General features: G+C 34.6%; 1 protein-coding gene across 1 annotated transcript; it reads left to right on the top strand.

The window, feature by feature from the left end:
- The first annotated feature begins 3,701 nt into the window (after window positions 1-3,701).
- Window positions 3,702-6,137, top strand: LOC145053434 (pentatricopeptide repeat-containing protein DOT4, chloroplastic-like). Its single transcript, XM_079001481.1, has one exon. It carries the CDS (start codon window positions 3,834-3,836, stop codon window positions 5,823-5,825), a length of 1,992 nt encoding a protein of 663 aa, XP_078857607.1. The 5' UTR covers window positions 3,702-3,833; the 3' UTR covers window positions 5,826-6,137.
- Window positions 6,138-19,334: the final 13,197 nt, after the last annotated feature.

The raw sequence follows: 19,334 nt of genomic DNA, 5'->3' as shown, positions 1-19,334 counted from the left end.
AGAACCAATTATAACATTTTTCTTTGCGCTTTATAAAGTTGAGATGCGGAAAATTTCCAGTAAAATAAAACACTTTTAAGATAACAAAAATTATTTTATTAAAACCTTGAGTATGTAATTGCTATATCCAAACATACATTAAAGCGTAAATACTAAAAGGTCCTAAAACTACTTATTACAGGTGCATATCTTTATTCCACTCGACATCCTAACTAGACACTGCAGCCTTGATTCCACTACCTTTGATGTATAAAGATGAGTGGGTCAAGCTTGGGAAAACCTGGTGAGATACATAGGGTTTTCAAGCCCATATTAAATTGTTGATATTAAATAATATCATTTCTGAAAAACAATATATATATATATATATATATATATATATATATAATATTTGAACTAAGACCAACTACCTAACCCAACCGATCCGCATAGGTCCTAAAGCAACGATTATCTGGAGGAATCACCCAATCTGATGAATCGTTTGAGCATCTGTTTGATTACACATCTAAGGGTGTCTTTGGCTAGTGTAAGTCATATAAGGCAACCAATGTTCAGAGATTTGATAAATATGGTATCCATTTTATCTATGTCCATAGGTTATAAGTCTATTCTAGCAACATAATTCACTAAACTGCCTAGAATAGTCAAGGGTTGTCATCTATTCTAGTTGATAACCCGAACATACTTGTCAGACGTCTAATCTGGAACCACCATTTATTGTCATCTAAGAAAGAGGAGAAACAATTCGCTATGATCTCAAACACCCTACTCTAGTCATGAGACCTAATCGATATCTAACTTAATTTCAACTAAATATCCTTTAAAAGTCATATTCTTAAACCTAAGGGAAGACTTATAACTAAAGGCAATCGATTCCCAATACGGTTTCTAATTCAATAGTGTTACACCCCCGCCGAGGCGGCAGAACATGTCGGGATGTGCGACTTAGTTCATGTATCACAAGCAACCGAATGTACAACACAAGTACAACGATAAACAAACAGTATTTGTATTTCATCATGAAGTTTCAATACAAGGTTCTTACATATAATGATAAAGTATAGTAGTTGCCTTAAACAGGTAAGCGAATATAACAAACTAAAACTGGATAACTAGATCGCCTGAAATCCATGACTAACCTTCTATCTAAAAGCTTGATTACTGATTCTCTGAGAATACATGTAGTTTTGAGGGTCAACACAAGGTTGGTGAGAGTTACAGGTTTTCTACTATCAACATTAATAATACTTTTAAAAAGTCCAAAAAGTATTTTCTTTGTAAGTATAACAATACTCAAAAACTATGTTTGTAAAGAGTCTTTGAATAAGCTTTGAAAACCAAAACGTATCGTTGCATAAGTAAATCCATACTTAAAATAGTTTTGAAAGAAACAAAGCCAATGCTTTAAGTAAGAGAGAGAGAGAGAGAGAGAGAGAGAGAGAGAGAGAGAGATTCTAGTTAATGATTATGGTGAGTCCTAAAACCAAGCTACGTGACTAGATGTAATCCTCACAATGCTTCATTGGACGTCATAGGTAACGACTTAAAATATTTCTATGGATAAAGTTGTATGGATGAAGTTATATGGATAAACTGATATATGGATATACAGATAAAGTTATCTGCCAAAGTTGTAGTTAGAAACCGTAGATACGGGTAAAGTTGTACGGATATACGGATAAAGTTATTTCATAAATTTTGATTATAAAAGTCATTAATTAAGGTATACACATATAATTGTACGGATAAAAGTCGAGTATGTTCGATAGGTATAAGCGTAACAGTATATGATATTCGTTTAAAGAGGTGAAGAATAATATGGGAGTGTACACAAGTCCATGTAAGAATCTAAGATATAAGTTTTACAGCTTTTGTGTTTGTGTGGGTGTGTGTCTATATATATATATATATATATATATATATATATATATATATATATATATATATATATATATATATATAGGTATAAGCGTAACAATATATGATATTCGTTTAAAGAGGTGAAGAATAATATGGGAGTGTACACAAGTCCATGTAAGAATCTAAGATATAAGTTTTACAGCTTGTGTGTTTGTGTGGGTGTATATATATATATATATATATATATATATATATATATATATATATATATATATATATAAGTTGGAAACTATAGAGTTGATAACCATTTACGACACATGTTTTATGACGAGCTTTATATACCTAAAATCATAGTACATTGATGTAGGAAGATATATCATTTTTATTAGTTGTGATATATTTATAACTACTATAATATATCTATATAACATATTTTGACTAGTTTATTTGCATATGAGGTGTTATTTAGCAAAATAATATATATAAATATATAAACTAGTTATGCATTTGTAAATCAAAATGTTAAAATTTATCTAGAATAAGGATTTTGTCCCTGTTTTAGAAAAATTCAAGAAGAATCATCGGAAGTCGGAATTAGGATCCGTAAACTCTCAAGGCTTAGAAATTAAGTCTACTTTGTCCCCTATTTTTCCCTAGCATGATATGTACCCTAACTAGGGGTGAAAATGGTCATTTTTCACAGACTGGTCTAAAATGGACTGAAATGATATGTACTTTTGAAAAAATCATAATAAATTGTATAAAAATCGTATGAACACGTGCGACTAGTCCCTAGAAAGGTATCGATCTAAATTACTTGCATATAATATAGGTTTGCAAGGCATAAAGCTTAAGAGGGGCAAAACAGGTCTTGAACAGACCATAATGTTGTTGTAAAATGTTGATATATATATATATATATATATATATATATATATATATATATATATATATATATATATATATATATATATATATATATATATATATCATATGTGTTTGTATTTTTACTTAAATAAGATTTTATATCATCCAAATAGCAATCATTTAGCATTTATTCTCCTCCAAAATATAAAAGCTTTAAAAAGAGGGTCCGTAAGAACTCACCTTAATGTGCAATTTGTGAACTAAAGTCGAGAGTGCGGTTATCTTTGAGAAACACTTCAAGAAAACACGAACTAACAACGATCTAAATTGGGGTTGTTTTGGACTTGATTTAAGCTTTATTGTATTGAGCTCAGCATGAGCTTGTAAATAATTATACAAGCTCGGCTCATGCTAGAGCTCAACTCGTTTTTAGTCTAATGTGCGTAAATAAGTTTAAGCGCGGTTCAAACTCATTAAGAAATTCGTTTACTAATACCTTAAATCCCTAATTCCCCATATATGTTTTTATTTTAATATATAAAAATAATAATAAATTATATTACATATATGCTTGTTTAGGCTCGCGAGCCTAATCAAGCTTAGTGACATAGACTTGAGCATGAGCTGGTTTATAAACAAGCTTAATATTAAGCTAAAGCTTGGGTCGGGCACATTTAAAATAGGTTTCAAGTCGCATTTTTAACGAGTCGAGATGAACTTACAAGTAGTTTGACTCGTTTGCACCCGTACCTCCGATTATGTCTAGAACGTAGTATTCGAGATTAAGTAGTATTTTTAACAATAAAATATAAATTTGATTATTTTGATCAAAAGATGCATTTATATGAATTAAATTGCTCAGTTTCCCTAAGAAGAAAAAAGTTATAATTTTATCTTTAATAAGACTTTGGTGAAAACATTTTTTAAAATAAAGGACATAGCCATCATTTCATTAAGTTTACGGGTCAAAATGCAAAACGGAACTTTATCAGTTCTATCATTTGAATCGGATGTCCTATCTTGGTCGATCAAGCTTGAACAATTTGGCCTAAGCTTTTAGAAGCATATCAGGGGGACATTCACATTGTCGTAGAATCTGCAAGGAAATGGATGTGATTTATTCGTCGATTCAAGCTATGAGCATCCTCGAAATGCATAATCGACCAAGTAAGCACACGATTCACATAAGAGTAAACCACTATAATTCACGAACATGTGCTTTGAAATCTACTGAATCGGCATCGACCCACAAAGTATTCGACGGAATGCCTGTGTCAGCAGATTCTTTGGTTTGGAACAATGTTATCCAAACCCATTTAGGAAATTTGAATTACAACAAGGCCGTGACGACGTATCAAGAAATGTTAACTCGTGGCATCCGACCTAATCGACACACTCTCCCTCGCATCTTATCTGTGTCCAGGCTATCCGGTAGCTTGTCACTTGGGAAGCAGCTCCATTGTCAGGCAATGAAGCTTGGTGTCTGTAATGATATCTATGTGACTGGTAGTCTGATTGAATTGTATGGGCATCTCGATGGCGTCGATGCTGCAAAATGGATTCTTGATAATTCTGAAAAGAAGACGAGTTCTGCTGTATCCTGGACATTGTTGGCGAAGTTGTATATGAAGCAAAATAAACCTGCATTTGCTATCGACCTGTTCAACGAGATGGTGAAATCGGGTGCTGAGGTTGATGCTGTTTCACTTACGACAGCGATTAGCGCCTGCATTCTTGTGAAATCACTGATAAGTGGTAGGAACATTCATGACACGGCTAGAAAACATGGATTAGAGTTGGATGTTTTGGTGAGCAATTCCCTCGTAAAAATGTACATGGAATGTGGCAGCATCAAAGATGCCCGTGACCTGTTCGATAAAATGCCATCAAGAGATGCCATTTCATGGACTTCCATAATTCAAGGGTACGTGAAGAATGGAGAGATAAACGAAGGGCTAAAACTCTTCAGAAAGATGGTGAACGAGGACAAAATAAAACCAGATGCAGTAGCAGTTTCCACCATACTCCCAGCCTGTGCAAGAATGGCAGCTCATAAAAACGGAAGAGAACTCCACGGGTACTTGATCAGGAACAAAATTCCCATAAACCTGAAACTCAACAACGCACTGATCGACATGTATGCAAAATCTGGAAACTTGGAGTATTCTTCAACGATATTCTCAAGAACAAAATCCAAAGATATCGTTTCATGGACAGTGATGATAATGGGCTACAGTTTACACGGTGAAGGAGATCTTGGAGTTGATTTGTTCAACAAAGTTCCAAAATCAGATACAGACGAAATAAGCTATGTCACATCCCTCCACGCTTGTTGCACTTCTCTCAATGTCGAAAAGGGTATTCATTATTTCAACTGTATAAAGTCACCTAATTTTGTTCACTATTCTTTAATGGCTGCACTTTTGGCACGTGCTGGAAAACTCAATGATGCAAAAGCTTTTGTGAAAGAACACGGTGTAGAAAAGCATCCAGAAGTGCTCAGAGCATTGATAGATGGATGCAGGATTCATAAGAAGATAACCACAGGGAAAAGATTGGTGGAGCAGCTGTGTGATTCAGAGCCACTTAATGCAGACAACTATGTTTTAATGTCAAATTGGTATGCACAAAATGGAGGGAAACATAAACAGAAAATGGTGGATAGATGGAGGGAGACTATAAGAGACATGGATTTGAAACCAAAGACTGCGTATAGCTGGATAGAGTTTAGGAACAAAGTTCATGTGTTTCAGACAGGGGATGTCTCTCATCCAAGATCAGAAGGGATATATTGGGAGTTGGAGAGTTTGATGAAGAATTTTGAAGAAATTAATGAAGATTTTAGTTTTCATGATGTGGATGAAGAGAGAGAGTGTGTTCCGATTGGACACAGTGAGTTGTTGGCGGTTTCTTTTGGATTGATCAGTACAAAAAGTGGGACTACAGTTCGTGTCACCAAAAATCTTCGTGTTTGTCATAGGTGTCATGAGGCTGTAAAATATATATCAAAAGTAGTCGGGAGAGAGATTATATTAAAGGATCCGAATCGATTTCATCATTTTAAGAATGGGGTGTGTTCTTGCCAGGATTTCTATTGATTAAGGTTCTGTTTAAAAGTTTATCATCATTGACGACATTATTCATACATAAGGCTGAAAACCTAGAATTTCATTACATTCTTTTCTACTCTTTCTTGTAATGATGTGAAAGTTCTTCAAGAAAAACCAGAAGACTTTGAGGTAAAAGATTGTGATGAAGCACCTTTTAATGTTAGGATTCTAGATACATCGTGATTGTTCACAACACAAGGAATTTTTGGATTATCGCGAAGGGCTTACATGGAAATAGGAAAATTCCTAGAAAAATTCTTGGCTCATAATAAAGTCATTGCTTTATTTGGTTGACAGAAAGTAATACGGTAGAAACTTTTTGAAAAATTTGCAAAAAAGTGGGATTTTTGACCTTTGATAGAAAGTCAACCGGGTGTAGTGGATTTTTTGCAAGCAAAATATAGGGATTTCTAAAACTAAATATTTTTATAAATGAAGTGTAATTTGTTTTATTATTTTATTGAGATCTTATTACACTGTTAATCTCTATATTTTAAAATTAACTCAAACAAGTCTTTTGCTAGTTTAAAACTTCCATGGTTCATCCTTTTATCATTTTCACCAACACAATCACCACTATCATCGGTCACCAGCTTCAATACACAAGCAACTTCAAAACATCTCTCACGATTGTGGACTGAAAAGGAAAAACTCATCTCTCTCTCTCTCTCTCTCTCTCTCTCTCTCTCTCTCTCTCTCTCTCTCTCTCTCTCTCTCTCTCTCTCTCTCTCTCAACAAATCTGGACTAAAAAAAAAGAAATAATAGATCGACAACCATGGTTGAAGATGCGATAAGGATTTGTCACCACTCATCGCTAGCATGTTCGAATAGTTGGTGAAGAAGAAGAGATGGGGTAGACTTAAACCCTAATCGTCGTCCCCATTTTCAAAACCCAAACTCTAGATCACTGTTGTATCCCTACATCCTGAACAGTCACCACCATTGCAGATATACAAAACCATCACCTGAGATCTAAGCTTTTTTCGAATGGAGGTGGCGATAGTTAGGGTTTCAGACGGTGTTAGGTTTCGGTGCAAGTCTATGGTGGCGATGGCGGCTCACAACACAAATGGTTTAAGAACACAGGTAGTGATGGCAGCTCTGCAAGGTTACCTTGTCCAGAAAGGCGATGACTTTAGACGTCGTTGGGAATGGCTTCAACATCGATGGGTTGGGATGTGAGTGGGGTGAATAACCATTATCCACCTGTCATTCGATCAATAAAACAATATATAAATAGTATTACCATATGTATCCTCTCATTCAAATAAAAGGTCAAAATAGGGGTAAACACATACTAACTCACTCACAATCAATTAGAATACATATAGAATTAACCTATATAAAAATGGTATCTTAAAAGAAGATTTTATGTGATGAAAGTCCAATCAACTTAAATCATCTTTTATTTTTCCTTTTTTTTTTGTTTAATGATATAATTTGTAGTTTTTTATTTTTAATTCAATTATTATATAGTATTATCTTATTATTTTTTTTATTGTTTTGAGAAAAAATGGTGTTTTTCCGAATGCATTATTTGACGTTTTTTATTATAGTAGTTATTTTTATTTTTATTTTTACGTTTTATTCGTTTATATTAATATAATATAAAACATTTATTAGTTTGACGATTTTTTTTTTCCAAAGTAGCTATTTTTATTTTTTTTACGTTTTATTGGTTTATATTAATAGAATATAAAACAATGTGTGTTAGTTTTTCTAAAATTTTGGGAAAGACAAGACAATAAAAACGTTTTAGCCGCTTTAGTTTTGGGATGTAAATGTTGGCACTTGGCACTCCATTAATTCGGTTTTATAAAAAATTAAAAATTAAAAATTTAAAAAAATTTAAAAAAAAAAAAAAACATATTATCGGAATCTGTAATTCATTTAAAAACCAAATCATCCAAATCTGTAATTTCTTTACAATTTTGGAATGTATTTTTGCAAAAATTTTTGTAACGTTTTTTTGTAAAAATAATATGTTAACCATGAAAAACTATAGATAAAAATTTTAAAAGTTATAAAACTTTAAAGAAAATTTGAAAAAAAAAGTAATATAAAATATAAAAATCATGAAAACATATGTAAATTATGGTAAAAAAATTAAAATCTTAAGACATTATAAATAATTTAATGAAAAGTCGAAAAATGTTAGAAAAAAAGTTTAAAAAGCTTGAAAAAAAAAGCTAATAAAAAGTTGTAATAAAGTTTAAAAAACTTGTCGTTTTGTTCGAATATGTTATTTAATCCGAAACTGGTTTCAAGTTATATAGGCTAATGGAAATTCTAAATGGATATACCGTAAAATACCTATTTGGATTTAACCAAAATCTTTAACATGTTGTTAAGGGGAGGATCTATCAATACTGATGGCAAGTGTTTTTTTTTTTTTTTTTTTTTTTTTTTTTTTTTTTTTTGGGGGTGGCAAGTTTTTTTTTTTTTTTTTACATCAATACCTATTTGATATAAAAAGTGATTTTAAATCGACATAAAACCCTTTTTGATATGAAGGCGTATAAGTATTTTTCCATACTTAAAGTAATTTCAGTGAGCTAAATAGACATAACTCGCTAATTTAAAGTTAGAACCCGTAAATCTTATGATTTGTTAATACCACATGTGAGCTATCATAACCATACTTGACATAGACGGCCTCGTAATACGACGTTCTTCAGGCGTCGCCGTTAAATGACACTTGTCACCACAGACCTGCCGGTCTAGCTATTGCAAGCAGCTCTGGTGTGGGTTTGTCAAACCCAATATAGATTTATACACAACTATCACGTTCTCCCTACAAGAGACTCTAGTTACAATTTACAGGACTTTTTGACTTTGTTACTTTGGAAGTAACCCGAAGGGAATGACTCACAAATTTATTCATTAACAGATTTACGTGAACTAAACTGAAAACCTTTGGTAAATAAGTTTGAGAAGTAAATGATACATAAACTATACCTATTATAGTTTATCCAAAACGTTTGTAATGTATAAGAATTCTTTTATGAATGCCTTAATGCTATGAATCCATAAACTATGCTCATTATAGCTTAATATACGTGTTCTAAATGAATGAATAATCTTATCATGAATGACTAAGTTTCAGTTTATGATGATAAACTAACAAGGAAAACACATTCAATATTTAGAACTTATCGTTATACACTTTGCTCAACATAATATAAAGTGTTATGAAAGTTATAAGCTGTTAACAAATTTTCAACCTTTCTACACTGTTTTTGAAAAGTCATAGAAAAATCATACGAAGTTGAAAACTAAATTCGTAAATTCTGAGAGGTCCCAAAATGTGTCTAGTTTACTCATAATTTTTATCATGATTTTTAATGACCTCCAACTTGGGTGAAAAAGTCCATAATCACAGACTGGTCCGGATTGGTGTTTGAAATGATAGGCAGTTTTGTAAAAATCACCATAAATTGTAGAAAAATCGTATGGAGATGTGCAAGTAGTCATTTTAAAGCTAAGAACTGGAACTACTTACACCTAAAATAGTTTTTCAAACAAAAATGTTTAAGTTTTCCAAAACAGTCCGTGAATGGAGTCCAACTTTTCTAATGAAAGCTGTTAGAAAAATTTAGTTATGTTCTTGGTGTTTTAACTTGTATTCCCCCCCTAAAAACTTAAGAAAACATAAAAATGTAGGGGTATGAACTCACCTTGAGTGATTTCAGTAGGTAAGTGTTGAAGAAGAGAAGTGTTCAACCCAAGAACACTTGAAGAATCACTTGAAGATTCGAAGATCTAACAAGAATGTGATGATGTTTGTGTAAGCAATCTATGATTTTGAGTAGGAGGATGTGTAATAATCATAAGAAAGATGATGATACTTACTAATTGTAGGAGAAAAGTCTTGGAGTATGCCTTGAAATTCTCGAATTAGAGAGAAAAAGATGAGAGAGTTTGGAGTGTGGTTCTTGGTAAAAAATGAGAGAATGAATGAAGTGTGAGGAGAGAGGATGGATGTTCCAGCCCTAAGAACGTGGGAATAGTTGAAAATAATGAGAAAGGACCTATGAAGTGACTAGGGATGGGCTGGTGGTGAATAGTGACATGGAGTGGGTATGGGAGTGGTTGCTTGTGTCATAGAAATAAGTAAAGTCAACACTCTACCTTTGTACTTCACCCACTCTCTTTTGGATAAGGTTTTATCCTTAAAAATGTGATTAATTAATAGTTAAGGGTCCTTATATGTTAAAATAAAGTTTTGGGTGAAAATCCCGTGTTAAAACAATTAAAAACGGGCCTAAAACGCGAATTTAGTCGAAAACCGGGAGAAAAAGCATTCCTAGCGAGACCTCTCAGTCCTAGGCCGAGGTTCGGTCCCTAGGCCGAGGTTCGGTCCTGGCTGGTGCTGAGCCGGAAGCGAGATGCGAGCCAGAAGAAGAAGGCGAAGGCGAGGGGCTTAGTCCGAGGGCTCGGTCCGAAGGTCAGAAGCGAAGGTTCAGTAGGTCATCAGAAGCGAAAGTGGTCAGACCCGAAATGTGCCGAACGTTCGGGTTCGAGTGAGGCATGCGAGGTTCGGGCCCGAGAGGACCTTTCGGGTTCGGTTCAGCAGCCTTCGGTTCAGAAGGGTTCGGTTCCTAAGAGGGCTTTCGAGTCCTAAGAGGACTTTCGGGTCCTAAGAGGGGTTTTGGGTCCTAAGAGGGGTTTCGGCTCCTTAAGTCCGTTTTTTGCGTAGACTTCCGTTTTTGGGCTGTTATCGCCAAATTCGAGGGTCGGGATGCCCCGAGTGATTATAGAAAGTTGAGAGAGATTTTGAGAGAGATTTGAGAGAGATTCCACATACTTAGAGAGATTTGGGAGAGATTTGACATATTTGGAGAGATTTCACATACAAAGAGATATTTGGGAGAGATTTCACATTCGTAGAGAGATTTGGGAGAGATTTGACATTCTTGGAGAGATTTCTCATACAAAGAGAGATTTGGGAGAGATTTCACATACTTAGAGAGATTTGGGAGAGATTTGACATTCTTGGACAGGTTTCTCATACAAGGAGAGATTTGGGAGAGATTTCACATACTTAGAGAGATTTAGGAGAGATTTGACATTCTTGGAGAGGTTTCACATATAAAGGGAGATTTGGGAGAGATTTCACATACTTAGAGAGATTTGGGAGAGATTTGACATTCTTGGAGAGGTTTCTCATACAAAGAGAGATTTGGGAGAGATTTCACATACTTAGAGAGATTTGGGAGAGATTTCTGATAAGAAGAGATGGAGTGAAAACGATTGAGAGAGGTTTCATTGGTGACCTTTTTGAGTGTCCGGCTTCGCAATGCAAGGTCCGTAAACCCCGTTAAGCCTTGTTTAAGGATCTTGCATACTCCCGATGAGTATGTAACATTGTTTTATCGGTTTGGCTCTCCACGTACCACCGTTTTAGGTTAAGGAGATCTAGATGTATGCACTTTTCGATTTATGATCTCTCATTAGAATAGAGAGTTGTTTAGAAATTACATAACGTAAACTCTAGTACCTACGGGCAAATTGGGTTGACCGGTTTGACTTGTTGACTTTAGTTGACTTTGACTTGACCGAAAATTGACAGTTGTCACAAAAGGAGAGACAAGCTTTATTAAACATACATGAATGTTGCATGTTTCACTCATTCATTTCCAAAATTTAACCAAAGACATTGAAAATGGTTCTTGATCATTTCAATTGGGTTGAAGCAATGCAAGCCGAGTTGAATGAATTTGAAAGAAATAAAGTTTGGCGGTTAATTCCAACACCTCCAGAGGCTTCTGTTGTAAGTCTAAAATGGGTTTTCGGAAATAAGTTGGATAAAGAAGGCAATGTAGTGCAAAACAAAGCAAGGCTCTTTATGAAGGGCTATTGTCAAGAAGAAGGCATTGACTACGAAGAGATGTTTGCTCGTGTTGTGAGACTTGAAGTCATTTGTGTTTTCTTAGCTTATGTTGCACAAAAGAACTTTGAAGTATTTCAAATGGATGTTAAATGTGCATTTATGAATGAAGAGCTTGAAGAAACGATGTATGTTAAACAACCTCCAGGTTTTGTGAATGAATAATATCCAGATCATTGTTATGTCTTGATAAAGGTTTTTATGGTTTGAAATAAGCTCCGAGGGTGTGGTATAAAACTCTTACTCGTTTTCTTAAATAGTCAAATTTTTAACAAGGTTCGGTTGATCCGACTTTCTTTCGAAAAATTAGGGAACATCTGACTGTTCAAATTTATGTTAATGACATTATTTCCGTTCAACAGATATTAAATTGACTGTTGAATTTCGAAGTTTAATGGAAACTAAATTTGAAATGAGCTTAATGGGTTCTATTATCCTTTTCCTTAGTTTAAACATAAGACAAAGTAGATAGGGAATTTTCATAAATCAGGAAGCCTTCACAAAGACCTTAGTGACAAAGTTTGGAACAAATGGTGATTTTAAGGTCAAAACACTGATAGCATTCAGAATGAAGCTAACACCTCCACTTGACAAACTAGTTGCAGACATCACCTTGTATTGTAGTATGATTGGGGCCTTACTTTATCTTACATCTAGTAGACCTAATATCATATTTTTTTTGTTTGTTATTGTGTTATGTATTAATCGAATCCAAAACCACATATGACGGTTGTGAAGAATATCTTCTGATACTTTCGCAAAACTACTTCCTTAGAATTGTGATGTCTGGCTAATACGAGTTTCTTTGTGCAAGAATACTTTGATGATGATCTTGGTGGATGTAGGTTTGATTGCAAAAGCACAACTGGAGGGTGTCAATTCTTGGATGGTATGTTTTTTAGTTGGAAATCTAAGAAACAAACGTGTGTTTTACTTTCTACTGTAGAGGCTGAATATATCGATGTTGCTACTTGCACTTCTCAAATCATATGGATTCAAAGCCAATTAAGAGATTACGCCATAAATATGAAGAAGATCCCTCTATATTGTGACTTTGAAAGTGTTATCAAAATTTGTCACAACACCATCAACATTCAAAAACGAAGCATATCACACTCCGATATCACTTTATCAAGGATCATATGGAAGATGGAAATGCTGAGATTCATTTTGTTAAAACATCGGATCAACTTGAAGATATATTCACAAAGGCATTACCTGAAGCTGTTTTTTTATCATATTCTTTAAGGACTTGGAGTGATTGAAGTTTAATCCTTTCCAAAAGCAAACTGAAAGTGTTTATTGTTCAACTCCGAAGGGCTCTGAGGCATCAGAACATATCGGAGTGGGTAAAATTTCATTGTTTTTATCTTATGCGTCGATTTCACTTTATGCGGTTAGTGTTCATTTTTTAGGGGTTCTGATCCATCAGAACGTGTTGTAGTCTATTTATTTGTTTTTTATTCTTAGTTTAATGTTCATTTACGATGGACACCGAGCTGTTGTAGTCCATTAGAGTCTTAAATTTTTGTTTTTTCAAAACTTCAAAAACCCAAATATTTTTTCTTTCTTAAAAATTTTGAAAAATCCAAAAAAAGTTTTGTTTCTTAAAAAATTTCAAAAATCCAAAAATATTTTTTTTTTCTTTAAAATATTTGAAAAAGCCCAAAAATATTTTTCTTTTCTAGTGATTTCATTCATCAAATATAAGGAATTTACGGTGAATACTCAATATTCTAGACTGAAACTTGTTGAATTGACGGGAAATTTTTATAGTTTCGCAATGCCATGAACACTCAATGTCTCTAGAAGTATGGTGTTTGTCTAAAGTCTCTTAAGTCCTCTTGTTGTGACGCCTTAATGAAACTCCTAAATTCCAAGGGTTTCTTCCCAATAGGCCACATCGACAGAGACCGTGGAGCCACCCATCTCTACTTACATTGGGATTATGAGATTACTCATTGGTCCTAATTATTACAGCAGGGGTGCATTGGGTTTGTCCTTACATCACTCAAATCTTTCTGACATCTACTTGAAATTGATTACATTGATCATTCAAGGATTTTCATGCATATCACTATTCTTATTTGGATATGTATATATGTGTGAGAGCATCGTGAATCCTATTTATATAGCTTTCATAATGAAACCCATCATAAGCTTCTTAACAAGTTTGTGATTGTAATTCAACGGGAAACGACATCAACACTATAGGGTCAACTCTTCATGTCGAAGGAAAAGATCTTTGCTTGGGACCAAATTGATTTCATATCATGAATGCTCACACAGGGAGATTTCTTATCATCAATGCATCGATTTTGAAGAAAGCTCTTACTCACTTTAAAGAAGTTCCTATTTATGCATTAATTTTGGTGTAGTCAACTGCAAGCTACAACAAATCATAAGATACTATAAGTTTTGAGATTCAAAGGAACAAGACAACAAATTCTCGATCAAGTTTCTACAAAATTCTAGGATTATCTGTTGGTGATTCTTTTTATATCTTGATCTTCTTTCATCTGCAAATATGTTGAAAGTTATTCATCAAATGGGATACACACCAGTTATATCTTAATTATCAAAGTTCAAAAGACATGCTTACCAATAATATGGAATGCAATGTTCACTATTTTCTTTAGGTGTTTCTCTAAAAGAGCTATTATGTATGATAATTTTAGTAAGATGTTACTTTCTTTGATGTATAGGATTTACACTGATGACAAAATTGACTTAGGTCATGTTTTGTAGGCATAATTATGTGTGAGCCCTTCTTCTTCATAAAAGGACAGCGGAATCTCTTGTGCAAGGTTCTGGTCAATTGTAGTGAAGAATGCCAAATACCACTACAAGTTCCCCTAAATGAAATATGTGAACATTGCATAGATTCTGAAGCTTAATGTTGCGAATTTGGTGTTTCCAACTGATACTAACTTTTCACACGTTGGCCCGATTTTTGACGTGATGCTTGATAAAGTGCCTTTATATAATCTAATTATTTCTCTTTAGAATTTGCTTCCAAAGATTGGTTCAAGGTATATTCTTGCATATTTGCAAGTGATTTGTTATGCTAATTTGGTTACAAGACGTATTGGTGTGGATGGAAAACAAAAGGAAAAAATTGTTGAAACGTTTATAGTTATAAAGCCAAAGAAACAACAAAAGAGCTTGAAGAAAGCAAAACCTTTGATTGTTGATGAAAAGGAAGTGAATGAGGAAGGAGATGAAACTACAATTAGTGATATTCACATGGATATTGATGTTCACGGTGAAGATGACACTGCGAAGTCATTAGAGCAACCCAAGACATATAAGATTTTGATAGCCCCTTAGCAACCAAAGGTATCAGAAACTTTGAAGGTATATTTTGTTTTGACAACTACCACTTCATCCATTCCTAATCGAACTCATCATGGTATTTTCAAAACTGCTCTTGAACATCCTATTATTAATCTCTCACAATCACCCAATATTCATCCTACCAGTCATCCTATTATTGCATCATTATCTCAATCTACTCTTACTTTCACACCTTCTAATACATATCCTACAACTACTACAACCACATCAGTTATAATTACTACGACTGTTGATCCTACAGTTAATAGGTGTGACAACCCGATATTTCGAATCAATGTGTAACGCCCCGTTCTAAGGGTAATTATTTCTAGATCCCCGAGACCAAGAGTAAGGGCGCTTCGGTCTTTTATGGGCAATGGGTTTTATTCAGGAAGGTTTCGGGTCGGGGTGTGTTGCCAAAAGCATAGGGCTTCTTGCCACCTTTTCGTGGATATAAAGTCCATCGGAAACGGACTTAGAATAAAGGAGTTATGACACTTTGAAGATAGTGTCAATAATGGTCCCTAAAGGAAATATTTGGCAAAGGGGTCCTAGGCATGCATGGAGTGCAAGCATGTAATTGGCTGGGTACGCCCAACGTAAGCTAGGTTACACCCAGAGTAGAGTGGTTAAGTGAACGCGGATGTTGGGGGCGTACGCCCAGCGTACGTCCAGTGTCCAGAAAACCTAATTTTAGGGTCAGCCATTATATAAGGAACATTATAGTTCCAACCCTAGCCTCCATATCTGCCCTCTTACCCTCAAAAACCCTAAGTAGCCGTTCTTCTTCCATTGTTGTGGATATTTGACCTTGGGGAGCTTGGTTTGGCAAAGGAGATCCTAGGTGAAGAAAGAAGAAGTTGTCAAGGAAGGAGTTGGGTGGCTGGAGCTCGTAGATCTGGGAAGGCATCATCTTCTGGAGCCCTTTTGAGGTATAAAGTCTCTTGCTTGACATCTATTTTGTGTAGATCTTGGTGTTATGAAGTTTTGACACCATTTCTTGTCCCCAAAACCCCAAAGTGATGCATGATGCGACTTGGCTGAGATTAGCTGTCCTTTCAGACCTTAGGAGAGGTCTTGAGTGAGAAAAATGAGGTCCCAATGGCTTTGGTTGTCTCATGAATGATGTAGGTAGGTCTTAATGGATTAAGACCTTGTTTTAAGAGCTTTATGGACGTCCCAAGTAATAAAGTTTGAGATTTATGAATCCTAGGTATGTTTGATCAATGGATCTGAAGTTTGGGCTTAAGAGCTTAAGCCATTAAGAACTTATGAGGAGTTTTAGATCAGCGCGCGTATGCCCCACGTAAGTTGATGTACGCCCAGCGTAATGGGTCAATATCCCGTTCTAGTTCGCGAGAATCGAAGTACGCCCAACGTACCAAGAGGGGTACGCCTAGCGTACTCCCTCTGTTGGGTTTTTGATTTTGGGCCTTAAGTGATTGGACTGTTTATGGGCTAATGGGGCTTGGGTCGTGACTGAATATTATGGATGGAGTAATTTAGACCCAATAGTTATTATGGACCTTGGATCTAGGCCCATTTGGTGAGGTGGGCCCAATTTAGTAAATTGGGCCAATATTGGGCTTTGCATGAGGATTTGGTTTTGGGTCTTGGCCCAATAAGAGGATGATGGACTTAATAAGTGTTGTGGTCCCTTGGCCTAGAAAGTCATGATTGTTTCTAATGTGATGATTTTGCATGTGATAGTTGGGATTCCCGGTGAATCAGCAGTCAGAGATTTGCAGGATTTCGGCAGTTGCAAGGTGAGTTATCCTCACTGTACTCAAGGGTCTAAGGCACCAAGGTCGGCCCTTTGAATTGTTGTTTACAGCTTGTTATGTTGTGTGATGTTATGCTTGCTAGTATCCTGGTATATAGGATGATGATATGAGGATATGCCTTGTTAGCTTAGTATCCTAGAGGAATGGATAGTTAATAGATGGCTAGTTCTATTGGATTAGCACCCTGTTAGTTGGGTAGCAGTTATGAGAATAGACCTGTAGTTGGTCTTGCCTTATGTACGATTGTAGGAGGTTACCTGCGGGTTATGTATGTTGAGCAGTAGCAGAGGGTATTCCATTTCGGTAGGATGATAGGGCCCTAGTATGTTGGTTATGTAGAGTGTTGTGTGGTTGCATGTTATGTGTGCATGTTAGCTAGTGTCACACCCCTAAACCAGGATGGCGGAAACGTCTAGGGGCGGGTGACTATCATGTAGTGTATCATAACAGTTGAGTATAAATGTTCAAAGCAAACACCACCAACATATATATAATTGAAAAGGTTACGTGTTTTGTGTGTACTTTATAAGGTACCGCGAAGACAAAACTCACTAAATTTGTTCAACGAGTTTACGTGTTTTGTGTTGAAAATGTTTGTATAAATGATCATCTCCTAAGACTGTGATAGCTATGAAAAATGACGTGAGATCTTTATATATGCATTTGACAATATTTTACCCTTTGCTCAACAGAATACAAATGGAGTTGAGTTTCGTAAACTATATATGTATATTTTTGATGTAGAAGACAAGTTTGTAAACAAAACATATATATGCAAATGATTTTATATATATATATATATATATATATATATATATATATATATATATATATATATATATGTATGTATAAATTTTAAAAGATGATTTGATATGTTTCGTAATTGTTATTCATATTCTTACGGTTTTATTAAAAACTTTGCATGAAATAATCCTTAAGTTTGATACTAAAGACCTTTTTGTACTTATCACTTTTGTAAAAATTGTAATTAAACATATTTAAATGATTGTGTTTTAACTTCTTTAATGTATAAACATTGCTCAAAAATGTTAGAAGGTGTTAATAAATCTATAAACCACTTTTGACAGTTTTACCCTTTACTGTCCCTGTTTTTAGAAAACTCATAGAAAAATCATCGTAAGTCAAAAACTGAATCCGTCGCCTCTGAGAGTTTATAAAATTAGTATACTTTGTTCCTAATTTTTATTATGATTTTTAGTGGTCTCAAACTAGTGTGAAAATGAACATCTTCATAGACTGGTCCAAAATCACTTCTGAAATGACAGACAGTTTTATAAAAATCTCCATAAATTGTAGAAAAATCGTATGAACGCGTGCGAGTAGTCCTTAGAAAGGTATAAACTTGAGCTATTTGCATATTGTACATTTTTGAAAGATATTAAGTTTAAGATGGTCAAAACTGTCCGTGAACAGGACTCAACTTTTCTGTAGAAAGCTGTCATTTAAATTTAAGTTATGTTTAGTGTTCTAACTTGTATTTCCCCCCCCCCCCCCCTTAAAACTTGAATAAAACATGAAAATGTAGGGGTATGAACTCACCTTATGTGAATACTTGAAGAATGGAAGGTTGAAGATGAAGAACTTTTGGTTGTTGGTTTGATGCTCCAAAATAGCCACTGTTTTGGCTATGTTGCTGTCACGAAAACTTCACAGCAAAAGAGTAAGAAAAAGGGTAGTTTACTCACTGTTTTGAATCAATAATTTTGAGTATCATAACAAGTAACTTCCAGGGGTATTTGGTGGTAAAAATATCAAGCAAAAGGAAGGTGTAGATGGGTGAAATTGTGGCTGAAACACAAAAGGGACAACAACCCTTTAGTTCATGGTTTTGATGGCTTCGGAAGGGAGTTCTTGTGGATGAAAATGAGATGAAGGTTGAGAGTAATTCCCTGGAGTATTGGCTGGTGAATTTAGGGTAAAATGATGAGGAAATTTCGTGATTATGAAGGAGGAAAGGGTGGAAGAGGATAAGGGGACAAAACCTAAACTAGCTTGTGATGGGATGTTAGTTTAAGTGATGTGATCTTGTCTAGCCACTTGCTTGGGTGGTTGCTTAGAGATTGGGTTAGTTAACTAACTAACTACTAGTTATTTAGTTAGTTAGGAGTTCTAGTTAAGGAGAGGGAATGTATTAATCTCGAAAACTAGAAGAGGGATTTAGAAGCATTCTTAATAAAATGTCTTAAGTGATTAAGCACTTATTAGTTAAGTTGGCACATATCTCCACCAATTCTCTTATCTTAATTGATTTAGAAAGCATATTCCTTACATGAAATCACCTAAATCAGTACCCATAACTAGTCATTCACTAGATAATAATACATATGTACAAATACATACATGTATACTTAGTATAAAATAACAATGTAGTTTTTGTGTATTTGAACTTTAATGTTTATGTTTTATTCTTTTTATTCAAAAACACTTAAATAAATTCTAATTATACCTTATAATAATTCATTTTA

The sequence above is a fragment of the Lactuca serriola genome, chromosome 5 (assembly GCF_051521515.1).
Source record: "Lactuca serriola cultivar US96UC23 chromosome 5, Lser_US96UC23_V15, whole genome shotgun sequence".
Classification (NCBI taxonomy): Eukaryota; Viridiplantae; Streptophyta; class Magnoliopsida; order Asterales; family Asteraceae; genus Lactuca; species Lactuca serriola.
This window is presented reverse-complemented; position numbering and strand designations above follow the sequence as displayed.

Excerpts from the sequence above, each read along its gene's own strand:
- LOC145053434 (XM_079001481.1), top strand. The coding sequence starts at position 3,834 with ATGGATGTGATTTATTCGTCGATTCAAGCTATGAGCATCCTCGAAATG.